Source organism: Lytechinus variegatus, chromosome 12, assembly GCF_018143015.1.
Source record: "Lytechinus variegatus isolate NC3 chromosome 12, Lvar_3.0, whole genome shotgun sequence".
In the NCBI taxonomy this organism is placed as follows: domain Eukaryota; kingdom Metazoa; phylum Echinodermata; class Echinoidea; order Temnopleuroida; family Toxopneustidae; genus Lytechinus; species Lytechinus variegatus.
In genome coordinates this window covers 21,646,258-21,670,222 of record NC_054751.1, presented here as the reverse complement: position 1 = coordinate 21,670,222, position 23,965 = coordinate 21,646,258, and the positions used below count along the sequence as shown (strand labels likewise).

General features: G+C 36.8%; 2 protein-coding genes across 5 annotated transcripts; one reads left to right on the top strand and one right to left on the bottom strand.

The window, feature by feature from the left end:
* Positions 1–1,700: 1,700 nt before the first annotated feature.
* On the bottom strand, positions 1,701–12,108 carry LOC121425065 (NAD-dependent protein deacylase sirtuin-5, mitochondrial-like). Of its 3 annotated transcripts, none has more exons than XM_041621020.1 (8): positions 11,605–12,108; positions 10,440–10,547; positions 9,142–9,259; positions 7,241–7,328; positions 6,419–6,472; positions 4,909–5,032; positions 3,126–3,241; positions 1,701–1,925 (listed from the first exon to the last, which is right to left on the bottom strand). In XM_041621020.1, the coding sequence occupies exons 1-8, from the start codon at positions 11,917–11,919 to the stop codon at positions 1,850–1,852; spliced, it is 999 nt and encodes a 332-aa protein (XP_041476954.1). In that variant the 5' UTR covers positions 11,920–12,108; the 3' UTR covers positions 1,701–1,849. The 3 variants fall into 3 exon arrangements, with proteins under 3 accessions (XP_041476954.1, XP_041476955.1, XP_041476956.1); XM_041621021.1 differs by having other exon boundaries at positions 11,568–11,637; XM_041621022.1 differs by lacking the exon at positions 11,605–12,108 and adding an exon at positions 11,545–11,567.
* Positions 12,109–12,195: 87 nt separating this feature from the next.
* On the top strand, positions 12,196–22,463 carry LOC121425066 (transmembrane protein 230-like). Of its 2 annotated transcripts, none has more exons than XM_041621023.1 (3): positions 12,196–12,504; positions 18,643–18,789; positions 21,738–22,463. In XM_041621023.1, the coding sequence occupies exons 2-3, from the start codon at positions 18,691–18,693 to the stop codon at positions 21,999–22,001; spliced, it is 363 nt and encodes a 120-aa protein (XP_041476957.1). In that variant the 5' UTR covers positions 12,196–12,504; positions 18,643–18,690; the 3' UTR covers positions 22,002–22,463. The 2 variants fall into 2 exon arrangements, with proteins under 2 accessions (XP_041476957.1, XP_041476958.1); XM_041621024.1 differs by having other exon boundaries at positions 12,205–12,504; positions 18,683–18,789.
* The last annotated feature ends 1,502 nt before the right edge of the window (positions 22,464–23,965 follow it).

Sequence of the window (23,965 nt, the reverse complement as noted above, 5' to 3'; positions counted from 1 at the left end):
GGGGGAGAGAGAATCTGGTACCATGTGATGCAGAAATGTTCCAATGTGAGAGGCATTACACATAAGTGAATGTTATCGTTAACATTATCATACAGGTGAAGTCCACCCCAGATAAAAGTTGATTTGAACAAAATGAGAAAAATTAAAGAAACAAACACTGAAATTTTCATCAAAATCTGGTATGAAATAAGAAAGTTATGACATTTTAAAAGTTTGCTTTTAGTTATATGCATACCTCAGTGATATGCAAATTAGAGTAGATGATGTCCCTCACTAATTTTTTTTTTTTTTATTGTTTGAATTGTACAATATTTCAAGTTTTACAGATTTGACAATAAGGACCCTCTCGTTTGTAAACCACAAAATGTTACAAACAATATCAAACATGTTCAGAGAGGATTAAAACTACGTTTCACATGACAGTTCTGAGGAGAAAATGAGAATATTACATATTCCTTGCAATGAAATACAAAAGAAATAGTGAGTGGATGATGTCATCAGTTTCCTCATTTGCATACAGACCAAGATGTAAATATAACTAATTGGTGAAATTAAGCAAATCTTTCAAACGTCATAACTTTCTTATTTTCCATCTGATTTTAACTCTTTGCCCACCGTGGACATAATCCCTCCTGTGCTATATTAATATTAGGGTGTAACCTAAGGAGGGGTTTTACACAGATTATGCAAATCAAATCACAATAACTTTTGATTGGGTTAATATAGTAAAGAAAAGCTTTGTTTGTACACTGAATGTGAGAGTGTATTACCATAGATTTATTGCACCCTGTGTGTATTGTCAACGAAATATCAAAGTTGCCCTTGTAAAGAAATCGATGAACAAGACCGGCAAGGGATGAGCAATTACCCTCTTTGCCTTTGTCGAAGTTGGCAGCCCCCTGTGCTTTACTCTAGTCAAACAAAGCGGGCAAAGTGTTAATGAAATTTTCAATATTTTGCTTGTTGGATTTTATCTTTTCATTCAAACCAACTTATGAACGAGATCAAGGTCAGGAGAATGTTTCATACCATGGTAACAGGGCTCAGCAGCCAATCACAATCAAGGTTGGTATGGTAGTTACTGCAAAGTTACGATAGTTGTAACTTTTTATGAAATGGTCCTCATGAGCAATAGGGGAACAAGAAAAAAGACTTTGGATTGATAATCTGCAGAAATAAATATGAGAGTGAGGAGTATTACTGAATACAGAAGGTTAGGGGGTCAAGGTTGTCAAATAGTATGATCAGCAAAAGGCGTGTTTATGCTTCCATTGCGAGGACAGAATCAGCGTTTCAAACGTCGATTCAAAACGCCGATCATAAACATGGTTCTGGGAGTGCAGTTTATGCTTAACTTTTCAGAGGCGAAATCACAATCTCAGCTGGTTTCGCATCATAATTTTCATAGAGCAGGAAAGCGAGGTCAAATTGGGTGCGCCTTTTTTCTAAAGTTTTTTTTCCCGAGTGTTATTAAGTGGAGAACATGGAGCAATGCGACTGTATTTGCATGCAGATTTTCATCTCACCGGAAGTATATACCAAATGACGGCATTTAAACACGTTTACAATTGGTTCTGTTTATACTTCCCCAGAAAGCCTGATTCTGGTCAAACGACGTTTACAAACATACATTTTTGTGAGTTTACGATTGGCGTTTTGAAACAGCGTTTAAATGAAAGTAAGCATGGACGCAACCGTATTTTGGACTAATCACGTTTGGAAACGCTGATTCTGGCCTGAAAAGTGGAAGCATAAACACGGCCAAAGTCAAAAGAATTTGGCACTCAGAGAAACACAGCTATAAGTATCTTAACCTACAGGTCAGTATTCAGTCTCAAACCGCTATATTTCATTCCGCTGGTTCACTGGGATGTCTGGCAAGGATCTCTGGCAGGAAAGTTCCAGACGGCCCATGGAAATGGTACCTAAATAGACAAAGATACAAGAAAAACTTGCTGAGAATCAAGTTGCCGTAATTTCATGCAAGTGATGAATATTGGTTAAAATGGTCTTGATCATAATCGCTTATATAATATAAAATTTTCTTATTTTCTTGTTACTTTGATGTGGTTTTGGTTTAATTTCTTTAAGATTCAACATCATGATAATAACAAGGCAAAAGCAATTTTGTGTCTCGCCCACTTATAAAAATATCCAGAAATATCATGATTTGCGAAGGCACGCAACAGAATTGTATCGAAACTTCATTGTGAAATGACTGGGATGGAATAACACTTGTCATAAGAGCCTTGCACGTAAACTTTAATGTTGACCTGAAAATGACCTTTAACCTTACCATGTGACCTCCCACTGCAGCAAAACATGCAGGTCGCTTAAGTTCATCTACCATCCAAGTTTTGTTGAAAAGTGACTTACGGTTAAGGAGTTAGTTGTCACAAGAGAGTCTTGCATGTAAACTTTAACATTGACCTGAAAATGACTTTTGACCTTACCATGTGACCTTTGACCGCAGCATAATATGCAAGTCCCTCAAGTCCATCTACCATCCAAGTTTGGTTGAAAAGTGACTTATGGTTGCAGAGTTAGGTGTCATAAGAGTCTTGCATGTAAACATCAAAGTTGACCTGAAAATGACCTTTGACTTTATCATGTGACCTCAGACTGCAGCATAACATGCAGGTCCCTCAAGTCCATCTAGCATCCAAGTTTAGTTGAAAAGTGACTTACGGTTGTGGAATTATGCATCATTAGATTTGTGACGGACGACAGATGACGGACAGACGACATTTGGATCCCTAAGTCTCACCTTCACCTCTGGTGGGCGAGACAATAATATAGGTTATTTATATTGCGCATATATCTACCTTGTTAGGTGCTCAAGGCGCTCCTATATTACCCGGCTAAGCTAGGTGTTCATAGCGCACACAGCTTTTTAAAGAATTACTTCCTACCTGTACCCATTTACCTCACCTGGGTTGAGTGCAGCACACTGTGGATCAGTTTCTTGCCGAAGGAAATTACGCCATGGCTGGGATTCAAACCCACGACCCTCTGTTTAAAAGTCCGAAGACTAATCCTCTGGGCCACAACGCTCCACCATATTAACATCAATTTAGGGTTCCCAAAATACATACTGTAATAATAAAAAAACACATTTGACCTACTTGGAGATGCATGTAGAAGGGGTCTCTTCCAGATTAAATTCAGCCACAGTAACGTTTCTCTGAGCCATCATTGGGGCATACATCGCAGCTGGGTATACCACTGATGATGTGCCAACCTGAAAGAAATAGATATACATGTATGCAGAAATAGGTAAGGCGGATAAAAAAATACCTTCATAAAGTATCAAATGAAATGAGTGCTGTGCATTCAACATTACTTCTTCATTAAAAGCTAATTGTAGTCTGGGTGACGGACAACACCCAGAGCTGCCAACCTGAACAAGAACATTTCAGTATTTTTAAAGCTGAAAATCAGTATTTTGGGAGGAAATCAGTATTTTCAAAGAAATACCATAGGACAACACATAAAACTGAAACTTGATAAATCAGTATTTTGCGTGAAACCATCAGTATTCTTCGAATTTTTCAGTACTAAATACTGAAAATCTGTACTACTTGGCAGCTCTGCTTGAACACCTGTCAAGCTAGGGTTACACCAGAACCGCATCAGCTGTGAATCTATCCGAAGACTTGTATTCGGGTGGTTATGGGATTATTTTGTTCTCCCTTAGCAAATGTGAAAAAATTCAGGAGGGATTTGGGAACATTTGCGGAGGAATTCAACTTGTTTTAAAATGTTAAAATAATGTTTGGGATGTATTCGGATGACATTCGGTTGGATTAAGGGAGGCATTCGGAGTATTCTGGGCAGATTAGGACCTATTCGTATCATTTAGGGTGTAACGGTCTGAGCACAGTGCATTTGGCCATATTTGTTTCAATTTGGGTCATCATTCAGCTATAATCGGAGCATTCAGGTCACATTTGGCTTGATTTTGGGCACCTTTGGCTCAATTCTTGCTACTATTTGGGTGGCATTCAGCTTTTTTCGGGATGGTAAAAGTTGATTCGGGTACGGTATTCTTGGCAATTCTGCGCACAATCGGGACCTATTCCGTCTGAATTTATTGGGGAGAATTCAGTTTTGGTGTAACCCTAGCTTTACTGATTAAACAACCTCTAGTTGTCAAATATCCTGTTGGAACTGCTGCTTGATAGCATTCACAAAACTCAAAGCATATATTCTTGTGACATTGTGCTATCACTACTCTGCTCTATTACATTACCTCTACAGGGGAAGTCAACTACAACAAAAATTTGATTTGAATAGAGTAAAATAAAACAAGCATAATGCTAAAAATTGCATTAAAATCGGATGTAAAATAGGAAAGTAAGGACATTTTAAAGTTTCGCTTATTTTTCACAAATGATAGAGTAGATGATGTTGCCACTCATTTTTGTTTTGTATTTTACAATGTGAAATATAGAATATTTGATTTTTGCAGATTTGACAATAAGGAATCTCTTCATTCAATCTCAATAGGTTATAAGAGAGGCAACTTTACATTTTCAGAGAGAAATTAAACCATTTTTCATATCATAATGAGAAATTGAGAAAATTGAAAAAAAATACAAAATAAGTAGAGTGGCTGACGTCATCTGCTCTCTCATTCGCATAACTGTTGTGTGAAATTATGCAACACTTAAAAATGAACAAATTTCTTATTCTTTATCTGTTTTTGTTTTAATTTTTAATGTTATACTCATTTGATTTTCCCTTTACATATGAATTAACTTTTTATTGATGTGCACATTATAATCTTTACATATTTATATTCATATCTACCATATATCTTTATCACATAACCATAAAATCTATATTTTCTGTTATATGATGTACCACAGGAAATCATTATTCCCCGGACAGCTTGATGAAACTTACCACCATGAACAGGTCACAGGTGTCCAGTTCCTGTTCAATTGCCAACAAATTATCCATACCTAATGATTCACCAAACCACACCACATGAGGGCGCACTATAGAATCACAGCCTGGCTGAGAGCATCTTTAGAGAAAGAGAGGTTTACAAAGAGAGAACAAATGATTCTACTGTTTAGTATGTGACAATCCAGCTGAAAACACACATGAAATTGACTGCCAAGCAAACTAGGTTCTCTGTAATTAACTAACCCATTGCCTACAAAAACCTGGTGGAATCTCTTTTCACCTTATAGAAATCATAGAATCTAGTAGGGAACAGGTTGAAATACACATAAAGATGCTACAGTCAAACTCTAAACCTACCAATAGTGTATCATTGGAACCCGGGGGAGGGGGGGCCCACTTCCATTGATGAGTTGATACCATGCGCAACCAAGGGGTCTCGAAAAGCACCCTAAACACATATTTTCAATATTCTGAAAATGCACCCCTTAACAAGTATTGGCGTGTGAAACCCTACCCTGAACAAGTATTGGAAACAAAACGATACTATTGGCAAGTATTCCCTGAAACGCACCCCTAAACAAGTACAGCAATATTTCAATTGTTATGTCACGGTTGTCGGTTTTACCTTTACCTACATCCTTGTGTTTAGTACAGCCCCACCTCGCGCAAATCCGTACTCTGAACATGTAGTGTTAAATCTAGGGGCAAAAAGTACATCCTTTATAAAACATTTTAGTCTTAATTTTTTATACCCTTGCAAATCTGACCCTAAACACGTAGCTTTCCTAGTGCAAATAGATACCCTTTTTTCATTATTATCTATTTTTCGTTACGTACGTAACGTGCCCTATCTTGAAAAAGACATCCTTTTTACATGTTTTTTGGTCGCGCATGGTATCCACTCGTCAATGTAAGTGGCCCCCCTGTGCATTGGAAATATCCTATCTGTATGGAGTTGGTTTTGTTGGAGTGATTATGGCATGATAAAAAGTAGCTAATCTGGCCCTTTTTTAATAAAAGGACTACGATGGTAGCTTTGCTATCCAAAGGTAACTTCAATGAAATCATTGGTGTTGATTCACTGCCGAGTATTGTTATCAATGGTAGATGAGGTTGACTTTAACATCATGCAAGGGCAGATCCATAATTTCCAAAAAGGGGGGCACTTTTTTCTGATGAAAATTTGACAAGCCCCCCCCCAAAAAAAAAAAGAAAAAAAAAAAAAGTTTTCACCTAAAAACAGGTCTTTTTGTCAGCAAAAAATGTTGAAAGGCTAAAAAAAGGTCCTCACTTTCAAGGGGGGGGGAAACTTAGGTAAAAATTGTATATTTACATTACAAATTTTGATAATGGCTCTCAAAAGGGGAGCATGGGCCGGCTTTGCCCCCTGGATCCACCAGTGCATCATGTTGCACTGTTTCAACCGAAAGGATTGATAATATTATAGGCCTATTCAAAATAGCAATCAAATTAGTGTAACAGTAGTCCAAATGTAACTTGTTACCTTGGTAACTGATCCTCGGGTATGCGAGATGAATCTGCATCAACATCAGGCTCACTGGTAGAGACAGAAAAAAAAGAAAAGAAAAAAGAATCAAACCATTATGTGTTAAAGATTTCATATTCATTGAGTTGGTGTCACAATTATTTGAATGACAAAATAAAACAGATTGCCGTTGGCAACCTTGGCTGTCGATCTAACAAACCTGTGTATAGTCATCATAACCAAAGAAAAGTTTCGCTTAATTTCACAAAACAGTTATATGCACATCCTGTTCAAGGGGACCGATGACATCACCCACTCACTATTTCTTTTGCATTTTATTATATGAAATATGAAATATTTTTATTTTCTCGTCATTGTCATGTGAAACGAAGTTTCATTCCTCCCTGAACACGTGCAATTTCATTATTTGAACAATTTATGGTTCAGGCAAGGAGGTCCTAATTTTCAAATTCATAAAAATTTAAATATTGTATAATTCAAACAATAAAAAACAAAAGAAATAGTGAGTGACATCATCGACTCTCTCATTTGCATATCACTGAGTTAAGCATAGAACCGTTTTGTGAAAAATAAGCAAAACTTGAAAATGTAATAATTTTCTTATTTTACATCCGATTTTGAAGAAGTTTTCAGCTTTCTTCATGTTTGATTTTTCTCTATTTATTTACATTAACTGTTTTCTGGGGTGGACATGACCTTTAAGTACATATTGCTTAGTTTAAAACTAAAAAACTACATTGATTGACACAAATTCAGGAGGGTATATCCAAAATATAATACTACATTTACAAACTATTTTGAAGCCATTTAATGACTTACCCTCTATTAGCCAAGGCAGGGACAATGGGACTGTTCCTATTCTCTTCAACATGCTGGCACTTCAGACAGCGAGTTTTAAAGAGAGATCCTGAAAGGTAGGAAACACAAAAGGCACCTTAGCAATAATCTCAACCGTGTTTTTCTACAGGAAATCGCACTATGCATCTCCTTGCTGATAATATACAGATATTGCCTATCTAGAGTTTGAATATAACATTTCCTCTCCCCGACGGAGTTGTATTTTTCCAAGGGATTATATTTTGCCGGAAGCGCGCAGCTCTGAGGGAAAATATTCTCCCGAGGGAAAAATATAGCTTAGGAGGGGAGTTGAAAGGTTATTTATTAAAACGATAGACCAGGCAATATCTGTTATATTATATAGCCTATGTGGATTCGCCATCAGGGATTGCATTCATCATCTGGCTCTACGTCATAAGACAACTTTTTAAAAAAATACATCAAGCACGCTCTTCATGCAATCGATGCGCTAACACTAGCACGTACATCAAATAAAATGCTTGATTACGCAACTTGTATGCAGCGAGTGACGTCACCTTAGTGAATATAACGCCACAATTGACGATAGAACACAGTTATATTCACTGAGGTGATGTCAAAATCAGAATATAACAAATGTGATCCTCGCAGCTATGGTCACGTGATGGCGTATTGACCTATCACTGATTATCTATTTCATATTCATATAATATTGACTGGCCTTGAGGGGAACATCAAATATATTGCCAGCAAAAGAATCATATTGGCCCGAGTCTTTAGACGAGGGCAATATGGGTCTTTTAAGGGCAATATATTTGATGTTCCCCGAAAGAAGAGCCAGTCAATATCTTTATTATCATCCAAATCAGATATCTAGAGCAAAAATCGTGATAATGGTGATATTTCTTTTTAAAATAGTTCTAATGTGGCTTAATAATATAAGGGTCTAGGCTCTGCACTTTACCATTATGACGTACTTGCAAGCGCTCGGATCCAGTGATGTCTTTATTATGACGTATATTGTTGGTGCGCAGATCCTTATGAAGCGTATCTCTTTGTACGCATCTTCAAATGCCTGGATGTGAGACCAGGGAAAATACAAAGGTATATTTTGCGTCGTCTCTGCATGCAAAGTAAATAAGCGCATTGAGACCGAGGAAAATACAAATGATATACCTATCCCTTCCCGATATTTATGAATCTAGGGCAATACGGTTTTGTAAATGACCAGCTCAGATGTCTGATACGGGTAATAATATAATATACCCATCATTTTGGCATTTATACACATAATAATGGGAAAACCATAAAGATACTGTGAAAGACAATGAGTGGAATTCCTGCTAAAAACAGACTTGTTAAGATGTTCTAATTAATTACAATGAAGCACATTTTTTTGATGAAGCAAAAATAGATTGACTCAAATATTGAATTGAAATCATTAACAGGCTAATATTGTTACACTATCAATATTAATATACAAGGAAATCATTGTATCATCAATACTGCAGTCAGAACTTCAATATCAAAATAGTTTCATGATAAAGCCTTTTCTCATCTGATTTCTTTCCTTGAATTTTTAAAGCTTAATGAAATAACTGTTTATACTATTTTCATAAAATGGAGATGGTAAAAATAAATGCCTTAATTAATCTATGTAAGGAATCTGTTCATACATTTACTCTTCTTTTTTAGGAATGAAAATACATGTATATCAAAGGAATGCATTAGTTCACAACTGTCAGTTCACTAAAAACTCATAGCATATAAAATTAAATTTTGAAAAAAATAACATAGAAAAAAAAATCAGAAGGAAATTTTTTTTTAGCTTCAAAATAAAACCAGAAAAAAGCAGTGATCAGAAGAACATAAGAATAATTTAACAGCTGAAAAATAAATCTTACCATGCATCTCTATAAGATTGGTTGAACCAGCTTGTCGATGAAGTTCATCTATATTTTGGGTGATGACTACTACTCTTCGACCCTGCTTACTTAGACGTTTCTCAAAATCTGCAATAGCCTGGGGGAAAATTAAAAGAAATAGCAACATCAGCAGATGCCATTTACTGAAAGCTCACCAATTTATTTAAATATTTTTAATTGACAACAAAAATATAACTATTGAGCAACATTGTATTACTTTTTAATTACAACCAATGTCAAATGGAGCAGAGGGTGTGATTGATGACATATTTAACAATTTTCAAGATTGCAAGTCATTGAAAACGCTTGCAGATAATACATCATATATCATAATCACATCAACACCCCTCCATTTCTTCCATCTCTGTCATCAACCTGTATTTTATATATCTAATTATCAATCATCTCCCCCTCCTATTTATCATCAATTCATCATCACTATCATTATTCCAATCATTGCATATGTGCATCACCATCACCATTAGCAACACAATCATATTATCATGGCCGAATATAACACCACCGTCACAATGCATAATCACAACTGCCCTGCCACCAACTACATCCCAAACTACCACCACTATCATCATATCACCACCACCACCATCATCATAATCATCACCATCACCACCATCATCAATCATCATCATAACTATCACCATCATCATCTATATCGACCATCATTATCATCATCATAACCATCATCATCATCACAATCATTATCACTATCATCACCATCATCATCTGATGATGATAATGGTGATGATGATGATCATCATTGTCATCATCACCAACATCATTGTCATCATCACCAACATCATTATCATCATCATCACCATAACCATCTTCATCATCATCATCATCATCCTCACCATGAGTCACCACTATCATCATTATAACTATCACAAATATCTTAACTATCACATCATCATCAATCATCACCAACAATATCACCATTATCATCACTATCATCATCATCATCATTGTAACTATCACAATCACTATCACCATCATCCTCCTCCTCCTCCTCATCATCATTATCGTCACCATCATCATCATCATCATCGTCATCATCATCATCACTATCATCATCATCGTCATCATCATCCTCCTCCTCATCATCGTCGCCATCCTCATCATCATTTTTCAGTGTAGGCCTATGTCTTTTCCATCACCTAAGTTACGTCCACTTCTATCTTATCTCAAATTCCAATAAACACCATCCCTTTCTGATTCAATCCATCGTACTGATACCTCTAACCACTGTCTTTACTCACAATGTGGCCCTTGTTTGGATGTTTGGTAATCATCACTTCCCGTCTGTAATGGTAGAACTCCCAAACCAGAGAAGGGTTATCCTGAAATGCTTCTGGAGTGGCAAGTTGCTAGAAAAAAAAATCATACCTTTGCATAAAACTTAGGATACCACTCATCACCCTTATATCATATAAAAATGTTCATGAAAAACATCAGTGTCACCAGAGTGGTAAAAGACTAGAATTCTTTGATTGCAGATTAACACATAACTCTTCAGTTAAATATCTTTCACTAACTTATGAAAAATCATCAATCCTGATCTAATACTACCGTGTGAGTAAAAAATACTTGACCTCTCACAAATCCCGATGTTAAGTTTGATTTACACCAAAGTAAGGCATGATGGCAATGATACTGGTTGCATTAACATGCATTTCAAAACACCTTTTTAATAATTTACATTTTATTTTTTTATTAAAAACTTTTGAGTATCTATTCTCAAGTTAATTTGATTGAAAAGGGATTCAAAAATATGTTCAATAACTCATTTCAGTTACTTGTCAGTTGTCAAATTATGACATATTAGCATCTGGATTCATTCATGGCAGTCATGCCTTTACTTTGGCAAAAGTCAAAATTTACATCACAGCAATGAGCAATGAATAAATCCTGATCATCCAAGTATTTACACATACCACATAAATAAGATGTTAAATTAATTGGGAGTTGATGCCGTTTCTTTTTTCCAGACATATAATGTTTATGCATTTTCATGATATTTTTTTTTGCGTACGGTCTTGGAGATTAGTATAAATACAGTACGATATCGGACAATCCTTGTCACTTGATAAAGAGTTGCAGCGGCACTCGAAAGCTCGTGAACTTGTAAGCTAGTGAACACTTTTTGCGAGAGTGATCACGAATTTCCTAGAAAGCCAGTGAACACTTTTTGCGAGAGTGATCACGAATTTCCTTGTTGACCATAGTAGATTGCGAGACAAATGAATACCCTCTAGCGATTATTTTTTTTTACTCACACGGTATATGTCAATGATCCTAATTTTTATAAATATTTCTTGAACTTTGAAAGTAGCCAAATAAACTTCAATTGACCTTTTAACGTACCCGTTAAGAATATTGATACTAACTTAGTCATACTGACAGAACATTGCCATCTACATATACCTGCGCTTGCCACTTCCGCCAAAACCCTCCCGCTCCACGGAACGTTGGTACTCCACTCTCGGCACTAGCTCCAGCACCGGTCATAAACACGATGTGTTTTGCCTTTGAGATTTCTTCGCGAAGAGCTGCACTATCCGAGTTCCATCTTTGTTCCCCTGTTGCAGCCATCTTGAAGCTTTTTATTTCTTGCAGCGGATTTAGTAAATCTCTCAAGGCTCCAGAGACCGCACGAGGCCGAGGAATACGACTTCCGGAAAATGATGCCCTTCTCGAGTGTGCTAAAACTGATATTCCTCCTCTTGTTAATAACCACATGCGATAATAACTGGGGGAAATTCCCCGTGTGCCTAGTCTATATCGACGTCTTCATATGATCATTTTAATTCCTTTCGACGATAATATATTACATAAAGTGATATTTCATATGTTTTTATTCAATGATGAAAATATGAAGCAAAGTTCTTTGAACAGATTCGTCGATTTTTTTTGTTGTAATGAAAAAAACAAAATCAACCTCTATTTTATTTTTATCAACTCTTGACGAAGACTAACCAGACGTGACAAGAAAACAAACAAAAACAGAATCCACCATCATTAATTTGCATCGACGTATTACATTTGAAGCTGGTACAATTCGTAGACAATATAGCAATATCTGGAATGTAGTCTTGCGAATGTTGCTTGTATCGTTCACTATACTATACAGCTATCCGTTATGGCTTCATGAATATGAAAAATATTATCCTGAATAGGATTTAGTCGTGATAATAAAACTCTTCTTCCTGAATCTTGAGTGACTTGACGACGCGCCCTATCCGGCTCCAGTGCAGTGCGGTGTCATCAATCGAGCTCGCGAGCGATTCCCGGCCCATCCAACCAAGCAACGCTAGGCTACCTCTGGTAAGTATTCAGCCTGTATGATGGGGTGTCCAAACTTCGTGCACTTTTCAAAAATATTCATCAGGCTTAATTTTGTTCACAAAATATTCGTAATTTATACAAAACGAATTCAAGAAATAGTTACCACATTGACGGCAAGATCGTAAACTATAAAATCATGGACGAAAATGTAAAGTAGGTCAAGGGGTTTCGCGATCTCAAAATTCTATTCCGATCGGCGATTGCGGGCTGTGCTGGAAAACCGTTCGGAAAAAGTGGGACCTAACTTCGCGCACCAAAGCTTTTGTGGAGATAAAAACAAAAACTCAAGCTCAAAAAGTGAAATATTTATAACAGAATGATGGCAAAATGCTATAGAATCGGTTAGTACCACATTTAACTCACATTTTTGATGATTTCTGCTTGCAAAATGGTGATATCGTGATGCTTGTTGATTTCTTCAAAACGGGCGCTAGCCGCGTGACAAATTTGCCGATCTTTTGCCAATATTTTCATGAATACCGAACTCATCCTAAAGAAACTTTCACCAAAGGGTAATTTTAGGTCGCTTTTCACGTTGATGTCAGATTTTAAGGATATTGGCTAGTTTTTTAGCTAATGACCGTCCGCGAAGTATGGACACGCGCAAAGTTTGGACTCCCTGCCATACATGTATAATGGGGGGGGGGGTAGCCTGGAGGCGTCTGGGGGAGTGAAAGTCATGTACTGTATGGTCACTCCCCACTAATGCCTGGGAGCCCTACCTATATTCCCCCATGAACAGGTACAAAACCAGAAACTTTCACCCCCGAGAATTCTACTTTCCCTCTAAAAGATCTAGCCCTAAAACATGTACATGGGGTCCAACTTCATTTCCAACATTTCTGCGATATTGATTTCATTTTTAAAGAAGAATTCATTAAAAAAACGAGAGATTTGTTTTGAAAAAATGGGAAGAGCTTACGGCCGTGTTTACGTCGCCATCTTGATTTCTTTGTCCTCCGCTTGGCGACAGCACGCAAATCACGCGATAGTATCTCATGTCCCTCAATTTTTGAAATATGTTCATATTGTAAAAGGATAATATGAAACAAATATAACTAAAAATTTCAAACAGTCGGGGGTTTTCTCTGCATTTTACTGCAGCCTCTTTAGAAACGAATCGCCATTGAAAACTGCATGCACGATGAGTGATGCATAGAATTAGGGCCCCCTACCATACATGTACATGTAAATTGTACCGGTAATTGTTAATTGGCACTACAGCAGGCAGCAGCCCAGAAGAAAACAAAAGGTCTACAGGTCTACGGTATTGTTGTTGCACAATAATCATTGATATCATGGTGCTGGTGCAGAATGAATCATTGACAGAATCACACAAGTCTGAGAAAAAGCAATCCAAATCATGCAAGCCAGGGATTACCCCTGTAGTTTTTGCCTTTGCATCAGAAAAAATAATTCAAAGAATAATAAAACTTTACCAAGGCTGCATGCAAGAGCTGAAAGTTCGTAGTGTTGCTCCTGATTTTCGGATTAGCACTACTGTACTGAAAATTTGCAAATTTATATTAATTATTTAAATGAATCCTGCAAAATATGAGTATAGTTACTTGATTCAGATTCAATCAGAATTATATGCAGGTACCGTCTCCAAAAATCAAAGGGAATCAATTTTTTTAATTTTGAAAAATTGTCCTGCGTTTTAGTCATTCATGCGATTTTACTCCGATGAGTGCATGTCAAAAGCTTCGGTATTTCTGTTTTTAAAGCTTTTTTACGATTTTGCGGTACCAAACATTTATTTATTTGGAAAAAATAGTGTTGTAGTTATGTGATTGCATCCTGGAGTTGTTCTGAGGTGAGCTTAGTATCACTGGGGTTGTGCAAGGACAGAAGTTTGTGTGGTGGATTTGATGGGGACAGGATGTCTTAATCCACTACTCTTTCCACAGTAAATAAAGATGGTGGTTTCAGAACATAGATTGTACAGTTTGATTTAATATTTAAGGAAAGGATGTAACTTAGACGCATATGTTACCTATGTTGTTTTATTTGACATGTCATTGATAATTGGTATCAGTTTTACTTATGAAACATTACTGCAATACCATCATCAAAAAGTTGAAGTAGATAGCAGTCAATGCACACTCTCTTTTATGCTGATCATAATTCTGCTATTTAGGGTAGAATACCACTACTAACAAGAAAAGTAATTCACATGTAGTTTTAAAAACAGATTTCATGAAATCGCTATCATTCTAATTAATTTATTCTTGCTAAAGGTGCCTTCATATATGTGATCCAAAATGTATTACATGTGTACAGTAAGTGTAATTATGTTTTTTTCATAGACTTGTGGAAAAATATAAAACAGACGTGTGCAAATTTGACTCCTTCTGAATTTGCTATACAGTGCGTATCAAAAAAAAGTTTACTATTAGAAAAAATCCTGTAAAATTCTATATTTGTAATATCCTGACGATTTTTCCACATTTTAGCATTGGTACAGATCCATTTAAGCAAATGACGATATAACTGTCGAAAAATATTTCCGCTTGAGTGAGCACCACTTAGTTTTGAAAAGTTGGTGAAAAATGATTTGCGCAGAACTTTGAAATAATTATGCGAATAAAAGTAGACCTTAATCATGAAGAACACGTGGAAATTAGCAAGTAAAATCGATATGACGATATCTTTTACCTTTTTAGGTGGTCTGTCTATGACAGATCACCTCTTAATTTCGTCAGAATTTTCTTATTTATTTCTTTATTTATTTATTTTTACGGATTTTCTTGTCGCCAAGTTATCTCAAAATGGACTTGGTCAATTTCATTGAATTTCATGTCATCTATAGGATCTGTCATGGACACGTGCAGTGAAGCTTTTCAAGGTCATCAGGTCATGATGACGTCATCTAGGCGCCATTTTGTAAAATCACATTATCAATCATATCCCCATTATCAATTATCAAAAATCAATCAAATTAACATCACACTAAGTTCAGGTCAAGGGTCATCAAATCATGTCATCAAAGGTCACCTGAAGGTCACGATGCGCGCGTACGCGTGCGTCAAAATTTTAAAATGCTCAAAATCACTTTTTGACCAAACGAGAGTATGTTTCAGGTCATTGTAAGCATTTCAAAATTTTGCGCGCGCGCACAGATGCGCGCGCGCTTCCTCGCGTAACGCTTTAACGCAACGCAGAAACACCTTTTTTTTTACATCTTTGCATTGATAATGAAATTCTGAACAATTTGATACCTTGATCAACCTTCTACGACCACTAATAACGAAATTAACACCCGTTAAAGTTTGCAGCACGTGTGCGCGCGAGCTCTCACTATAGGCCATATATGGGCGAAAACATGCCTATTGAAAATTCACTGTAGCTCTTTAAATAGTCTATTGACCCCCAATTTTTTTTTGATATATCGATAGAGTATGAGTTGTACATTTGATTTCATGTCACCATTGTCCCTAAATTATATCGTGACGTCATCAAAATGGCGCCTAAACTAAAAATTTCATTTTTTCAAAAATGACGTCATCAAATTTATGCAAATTTGGTTGTAACTTCTCGAATATAGATCGTTTTTCGCCCAGATTTCGATATGTTGTAGTTTAGAATGTACTCTTTCTCCTTAGTTAAAGGGGAATGAAACCTTTAGAACAAATAGGGTTGTGTAGAAACAGAAAAATCAAAGAAAAAGAATAAAGAAAGTTGGAGAAAAATCGGACAAATAGTGAGAAAGTTATGAGCATTTGAATATTGCAATCACTAAGACTATGGAGATCCTCACATTGGCAATGCGACAAGGATGTGTGATGTCACTGATGAACAACTTTCCCTTTGGTGGACTATAAAATACCCTCAAAATGTCTCTTTTTGCTTTTTATTATGATGATACAAACTCTGTATCCATAATATATTCTTAAAAAATATGTATTACATGCCCTCATGTAAAAAGAACACATGATCTATGGGTAGATGTGATAAAAGAGGCAATTCAAGTGAAATATATACTAAAGTAATGGGGAGAGATGTTCACAAGTGACATCACACATCTTTGTCGCATTGCCAATTTGCTATCTCCATAGCATTAGTGATCGCAATATTCAAATGCTCATAACTTTCTCATTATTTGTCCGATTTTTCTCAAACTTTCGTTGATCTGTTTCTTTGATTTTTCTGTTTTCACACAAGCTATCTTGTTCCAATGGTTTCATTCTCCTTTAACATGATTATTCGTTTTGAGAAACGCATCATTGCGTAAAACAGCGATGAAAAGAGGCATGTCATTTTTCCTCATTTTACGTGTAATCTCTATGGGACATGACTTTTTCTCAAAACCAGATTCGACATTCCCCTATTTCGTGAGCCATATCTCCATTTTTTCTTGTCAGTTTTCTTTAAGCTTTTAGTATGTTGTAGCTGAGATTCTAAGCTTTCGCAAGTGTGCACTTCATTTTTTGATCAGATGCCGAGATCATGCCCGTATTTCACTTGCAAAATTGGACTTGTAATTCTCAAAATTGCTTACGTGTATTCTCTATGGGGAATATCGTGGCTTTGACTGCTTTCTAAAGGGCGCGGGTTCGAGTCCTGGGGTGAACAAGATGATTTTTTTTCACTTTTTTTTCTTTTTGCCACTTCTTACATGATCCTTTATGATAATTAAAAGGTATAAAAGTTTAAATTTAGCAAGATAAAACAGATTATAATTGCTTTTTTCATATCACATGTGTTTTGCGTGTAATCTCTATGGGACATGACTTTTTCTCAAAACTAGATTCGACATTCCTCTATTTCGTGATCCATATCTCCATTGTTTCATGTCAGTTTTCTCTGAGCTTTCGATATGTTGTAGCTGAGATTCTAAGCTTTCGGAAGTGTGCGCTCCATTTTTTGATCAGATGCCGGGATCATGCCCGTATATCGCTTGCAAAATTTGAATTGTAATTCTCAAACTTGCTTACGTGTAATCTCTATGGGGAATATGCTTGCTCAATGGATAACGCATTTGACGTGTTCGTCCGTATTGCTGACGTGTAGATCCGTGTTGCTGACGTGGTGGTCCGTGTAGCTGACGTGTAGGTCCGTGTTGCTGACGTATTGGTCCGTGTTGACGACGTGCTCTGCCGGCATGATCCGTGTAGATCCGTGCTGCCGTGTTGATGCCGTGTTCACAGTCATCTGGGGCAAAACTATCCCGGACCTCCCCGGATCATGCCGGCATTGCCGTGTTGATCCGTGAGGTATAATCATCTATCTTGTATGTATATGTTTGAAGATGTATGTCTGACGATTGTCATCACCACATCAATAATCACATTTAGTAATGGTCAAAACTTATTCTTAGGATGTCTACGATCAAGATTATCAATGATATCTAAATGATTTATTTCATACATCAGCAGACACTGAATGACAAATCATGACAGACCACCTAATTCGTCCGCATGACGAATTAAATTCTAGTTAAACTTGTTTCCTTGCCCAAACACTTCGAAGAGTACATTGCGCCCCATCACACTCCCCCACACACCGAGTCCATCGTGACGATATTTGCTTTACACTGAGCTGTGATTTACATGAAATGGCTTAGGCTTGATTTTCATTTTGTTAATCATTGCCAAGCTTGGGAAAAGTGTGGAGAAACAAGTATTAAATGAAAATGAAATGTAAACCAACTTTAAATGATAAAAACTTAGTGAAAAATGCTGGAGATGTCTGATATAAACTTTTGTTCAGATTCAGTTATGTCCTCAGATCCAGCTGGCACAAAAAGGGTAAAGGTTATGCTTACTAAGTGTTGAAATGTCAAATTTGGGCGGCAAAATTGTTACAAAATGCTTGAATGTATCCGTTTTATTTCAATTGGCTAAAAGTGCTAGGGAAATTTATGAGAAATGCTTCACAGGGTAAGTTTGATTTCGCCCTTTCCCCTTGACACAGCGTGAAAACAAGCATTTCTGCAAGCTTTACAAAAATGGACAGTGCTCACTCAAGTTTAACATTCTGTCAAAACTTTTACCTTCATTGGATAGATGAGACCCAAACCCATAATTATATGTGAAAAAATTACCCACATGTCGTATATTTTTTAATTCCCAGGGCTTTTTCAAAGTGTAAACTTTTTTTTGATACGCACTGTAGATCGTCTTCTAAATCGCATGTGACCTACTCTTCTACGTAGGAAAGGAAATGCCCACATATCACAGAATGGCCAACGGAGCGGAGTCAACGGATATCAAATACCAGCGAATGAAATCACCTACTGGGGATGGCTACACTGCTCTACAGGTGTGTGATAATGATTACGTAACTTCCTAAGGTCGAATGCTCTTGTTTTATGTCATGAGTAATCTTCTATTAAGGAATGTCAATTCTGTAATCTCTAATACAAGAATACCTACATGTAGCAGGGTGCTACATAAGCACTTGTCCGATTGCCCGGGGCAAGTAAAAGTTAAAGTCGGGCAAGTGTTTTGAAGTAAAGACCAAAATTACTTGCCCAGATTGGGCAAACAAAGTTCTCACAGAAGAATGACCAAAATTAGGGTCGATGTGATATATCGACCCTAAATTTGGTCATGGCGGGCAAGATAAAATCACTTTGGAAAAAGAAATGCAATAACAAGGTACATTAGTTCATGTCAAAAGTGAGAAGAAAAGGTCAATGATATATAAAAATACAATATTTTCATTTTTTAAAGATTTTTGGGGGCAAGTGAAATAGATTTTTGGGAAAGTATATTCCAAATATTTAAAATTTTACTTGCCCAACAGGGCAAGTGCTTCTAAAAAGTTATGTAGCACCCTACCTAGGGTGCTTGTCGATTTCATCTTGTTGTATGGCCTTGCTTGCCTTACATGCATGCAGTGTTAGAAATGAGAATTTATGAAATTTGTATTACATGACATGGGAGAGCTGCACTTGTGTGACTGTGAGGACATTATGTCAAAATTTCATAACACTTAATTTGCTTCATTTGTTTTCTCATATTTTGTGCTTTTGTTGAAATCAACTTGATCGTATGGTGGAATTTCCCTTCAAGTGCAACCTAAATTTGCTCTCTAATTGCAAGTTAATCACTGCATTTGTTAGAGTTTGCCGAAGGGATTCTTACTATTTAATCATCAGGCGCGTAGCCAGGGGGGGGGCGGTGGGGGCGGTCGCCCCCCCAAAAACGTCCCCAAAAAGAAAAAAAAAAGAAGGGAAAAAAAGAGAGGAGAAAAGAAAAAGGGAAGGGAGGAAAGGGAAGAAAGGTAGCTTTGTGTTTTTTTTTCTTTTTATTCTTTTTTTTTCTTAAAAGAGAAACTCCATCACTCTTGCTTTAAATTTATATATGAATTTTTCTTCCGCGCTGCGCGCGGTTAAATGACAATATTGCAATTCTCCATTGTTTCCCCACCCATTCTCTAACCCTGTTTTTCCACCTCAGGTATATGTGTTTCTTACCGGTTAAGTTCAAATGTATCCATTAGGGCATGGAATAAGAGTAAGGCTACGCCAAAGTATATGAAGTTATCTTTTTTTTTAATTGATCGTGCAACTTCTGGTCGGGTCGGCTCCGGGCGGGTAAAATTTTATATCAATTTCTGCCGCAACCTCCATAAAGTCAACTTCTCCTGCTTTTCAGCTCATTACCAAACAACCATAATTCTGGGGCAAACAGGTTCCTAAAATTCGCGTCGTATTAAATAAAGAAGTACAATATTTTTTTTATCAAATTCTATTAAACTTCATGTCATTTCCCTTCACATTCATCTCCTGCCCTGTTTTGCGCCCTCAGTTTGAAATTTTGAATGACACTTAAGTTTCTTTATTATTCAAAATGAAGCACTTCAGGATGATAAGTCAAAGAAATTAGGAATCCTCTTTTTTTTTTAATTCAATTTCAATAAATCACAGAAGTTTCAACTTTTTGCGCACTATTTCCTCATAAAGAAGTTCAATAATCTTAGAAAATCATTTTAATTAGAGCCGATGGGGTGGTATTAGATGTATCTGCATTATTTTGATGAAACGTCCGCCCTTTGAAATTTCAGAGTTTCATTGCTCTGCGCGGGACTGAATATCTTTCTCCCGGCATATATACACTTCTCCTCTATTTTGCGAGTTAAAGATATGCACTATCGCTAAATTGTTTGTAATCAAATCTGATCTTTCCAAGGGAAGTATTCAATATATCTTTGAGAAGACCCTTTAGTGGGGACTCTTTTCATGGCAAAAAAACTGATAAAACACTTTAGCTTCCGCGCTTCGCGCGAGGGTACAGGGCTGTATTATTATTTTAATTTCCTCCAATGTATTCCTTTTTTGTGCGTTCACAATCACTTTTTGAAAACAAATTAGATTCATGAAAACAATATTCAAAATCACAATGAGTCAACTAAATTGGAGCTGAAATAGGCACTAGAGACAAGAGAGACGGCTCCTTTTCATTTTAATTTATGAAACACCAAAAGCTTCGCGCGAGAGGGGGAAACTCCCCCTCCCTGCACCCACCCCCTAGGGAGCACGCTTCGCGCGCTCTGTAAGTGTTGGCACGCTTCGCGTGCATTTACCGCCCCCTCCAAAATGAAATCCTGGCTACGCGGTTGTTAATCATCAATTAGATGACATGTAAATATATGCATATTTGTGTTAAAAGCTCACTTTAAATTACACATATGTATTTTAAACAGGTCCAATAGGGCCCTTGATGAGATGTCACAATGGTGTCCAAGTCAAAGACGAGGGATACTTTAGGCAATATTGGTGATACCTCCCCTAATACAAGGCAATATAAATGATATCTCCCTCAATGCAAGTCAATATTATACAAATAATGCATGCAGCTGAGTGCGTTAGTGGAAATGCAGAGCACGCAAGGTTTCTTTAGATAGGTGCCGCATTGTGCACGAGCCGCTGGCGGCGAGTGCCCAGTGTGCACCATCTGAAGAAACCGAGCTTTCTCTGCATTTACTTTTACGCACGACAGAGCAAGAGCATTATTTGTTTTATAAAATAGCAATTAACACAGAAACAAATTCTTAAGTTACAGTACAGTTTTGTTGGACTTCTCCCAGGACTTCTAGTTCTACCGCTCTGGTTTGCTTCAAGAGCTTGCAATGTCTATTTTCATTGCGCATCTTTTGCACTGCCGTGCAGTGCACCAAGAAAAGTTGGATGTCATGTGACGCGTATTGAACAATCGCCATGTTTGAAATAATACACCTATTTTATAATTTTCTCTTCTTCGCAGTTTAAGAAGCGACCTGTCAAGATCCCATGGAGGTCCATTACTGTAGCCATCGTTCTCTTCATATTTGGCTCTGCCCTGCTATGCGTCGGAGCCCTCCTTCTCTCAGGTCACATCTCCAGCAAGTACAACGATCGTCTGTGGCCCATCATGATCCTGGGTGTCCTACTCTTTGTACCAGGGGCCTACCATGTCCGGCTTGCTTGCTACGCTTACAAGGGCTACAAAGGCTATTCCTTTGAAGACATACCAGATTATGAGGACTGATGAACTGCACACGCCCTGTATTGAATCCCCTCATGTGCCTCAAAGTTTCTTCCTATCATTCCTACTCTCTTTTTCACCATAAAGTCTGATAACCTCTGAAGAAGTCTGTTGCAGGAGGATACCATTCTTGGCTTCGCCAGTAGAGGTTCTAACCCTGGACCTACTCTACTCTAAACTTAGTCATAACAAATAGTCAATGTTTGTGTCTTTTTTACTATAATTACTAATAATAAATCTTATGGTAATTTCACCACCTTTCCCTCAGGCATTAATTCTTTCAATCTTAATTTTTATTTTCTTATTTTCATACATTATCTTTTGCCAAACTCTAAACCTGGGTTTAACTTATTCCAATGTTGATGTAAAATTTGTTTTTGGTCTAATGAGATACTCTGTCATTTTTTAAATGAGATATTTTTATCAGTCAAACATTCAACTGACCAAATGAACCTCCACAAGGATTGAATCTAAAAATTCATACCTTCTTGTATTATGTTTTTACCTGACTAACGGTTTCATGTTAGTACGAGCATGGATGTTGATCTTGATTGAGAAAGTGGCATAAGAATGATAGGGTAGAGTATCGTTTTGCTGCCCATTTTTAAAACTATCAATATGAATATCACATTGCAAAGTAAAACTTGTGTTTAGAATAAAGATCTCTAAACTTTCTTTTTTCTCATTTTTTTGTTACACTTTGTAACTATGTGCTAGTTACAGTCATGTTTTTTTCTCTGAAATTCTCAAGATAAGGCAGGTATAGTATTTTTAAGCTGACATTTTGACCCTTTTTGGCCCTGCTTTGAAAATTTCCCCCTGACTTTCATTATATTCTTCTTTCTGTGAAGTGTGCTTCAAGATATTGTAGAAATCCATTTGGTAATATCTGTTGACTTTAATTCTTCTGTTGATGAATGACTCTTCAGTACAGTCCTCCACATTATTTCATTCTATTGGGACAAATAACATGTACATTAAATCTGCATATGTTGTGTGTATAGATGATGTATTTTTTCAAGATGGAATGTTATTTGGTATTATGACATATACATAAACACTGTGAATTCATACCGAGTTTTTTTTTAGAAGCCCCTGGCTCCTTGTCCATGGCCAACACCATGTGGTTATCGTAAGAATCCATATCATTATTTAGAAAATGTTTTATGAGCAATAGTTGTGAATACCGTATTTATTGATATTATTTATTCATACGCGTAGATGAATTTATATTATGCAGTTCAGTACAGAAGGGATAGAATATACTTAAAATGTTGATACTGCCATAGAATCCATGTGATCAAGAGCATATCTCCTTGAAATAGATAAGCTTTTACACAATGTGAATCATTTTGTAGTGGTCCTTATTCATTGGTTCGTATTCTAGACTCTGGTTTAATTGAAACCATAGGCCCGTATTCTGAAGTTGGGTTTAACTTAAACTCAGGTTCAAAGTTGTGGTGTAAGTATGGGAAGCCAAAAGTATCACTTTTGTTTTATTAAGTTCTATGTTATGTTTACTGTGCTCTTTCCTGATTCATGGATGGTGAAGACAATAATCTATATTTCCTAGACAGTTATGAATGATTTGAGAGCCAAATGAGCTGAAGTATGATATCTCTACTGTTAGTGATTTATGTAACAATTGGCTATCCATACTTAAACCACAACTTTGAACCTGAGTTTAAGTTAAACCTGACTTCAGAATATGAGCCATGGTCTCTAGGCTAGAATTAAAGCCTTTAAAGGCCTGGTCCCACTGGTTGACGGACACAAAACGTACTCATAACGGATACAGCAGACAAGTAAAATTTCAGGGTGGCTCCATCCGTTTTCATCCGCTCCAGACAATGGACAAAATGGGTGAACGATGAAATCAAAGTGGATGGATGCTCGATGGATATAGAGCGTATGAGACACGTATGCAAAGAGTAAATTGGATGCCTAACGTTTTCCAATGGATGGCA

Excerpts from the sequence above, each read along its gene's own strand:
- LOC121425066 (XM_041621023.1), top strand. The coding sequence starts at position 18,691 with ATGCCCACATATCACAGAATGGCCAACGGAGCGGAGTCAACGGATATC. Across the intron at positions 18,790-21,737 it reads ATGGCTACACTGCTCTACAG|TTTAAGAAGCGACCTGTCAA; the intron begins GTGTGTGATAAT and ends TCTTCTTCGCAG.
- LOC121425065 (XM_041621020.1), bottom strand. The coding sequence starts at position 11,919 with ATGTGGTTATTAACAAGAGGAGGAATATCAGTTTTAGCACACTCGAGA. Across the intron at positions 10,548-11,604 it reads GGCGGAAGTGGCAAGCGCAG|CAACTTGCCACTCCAGAAGC; the intron begins GTATATGTAGAT and ends TTTTTTTTCTAG. Across the intron at positions 5,033-6,418 it reads CCCGAGGATCAGTTACCAAG|ATGCTCTCAGCCAGGCTGTG; the intron begins GTAACAAGTTAC and ends CTTTCTCTAAAG.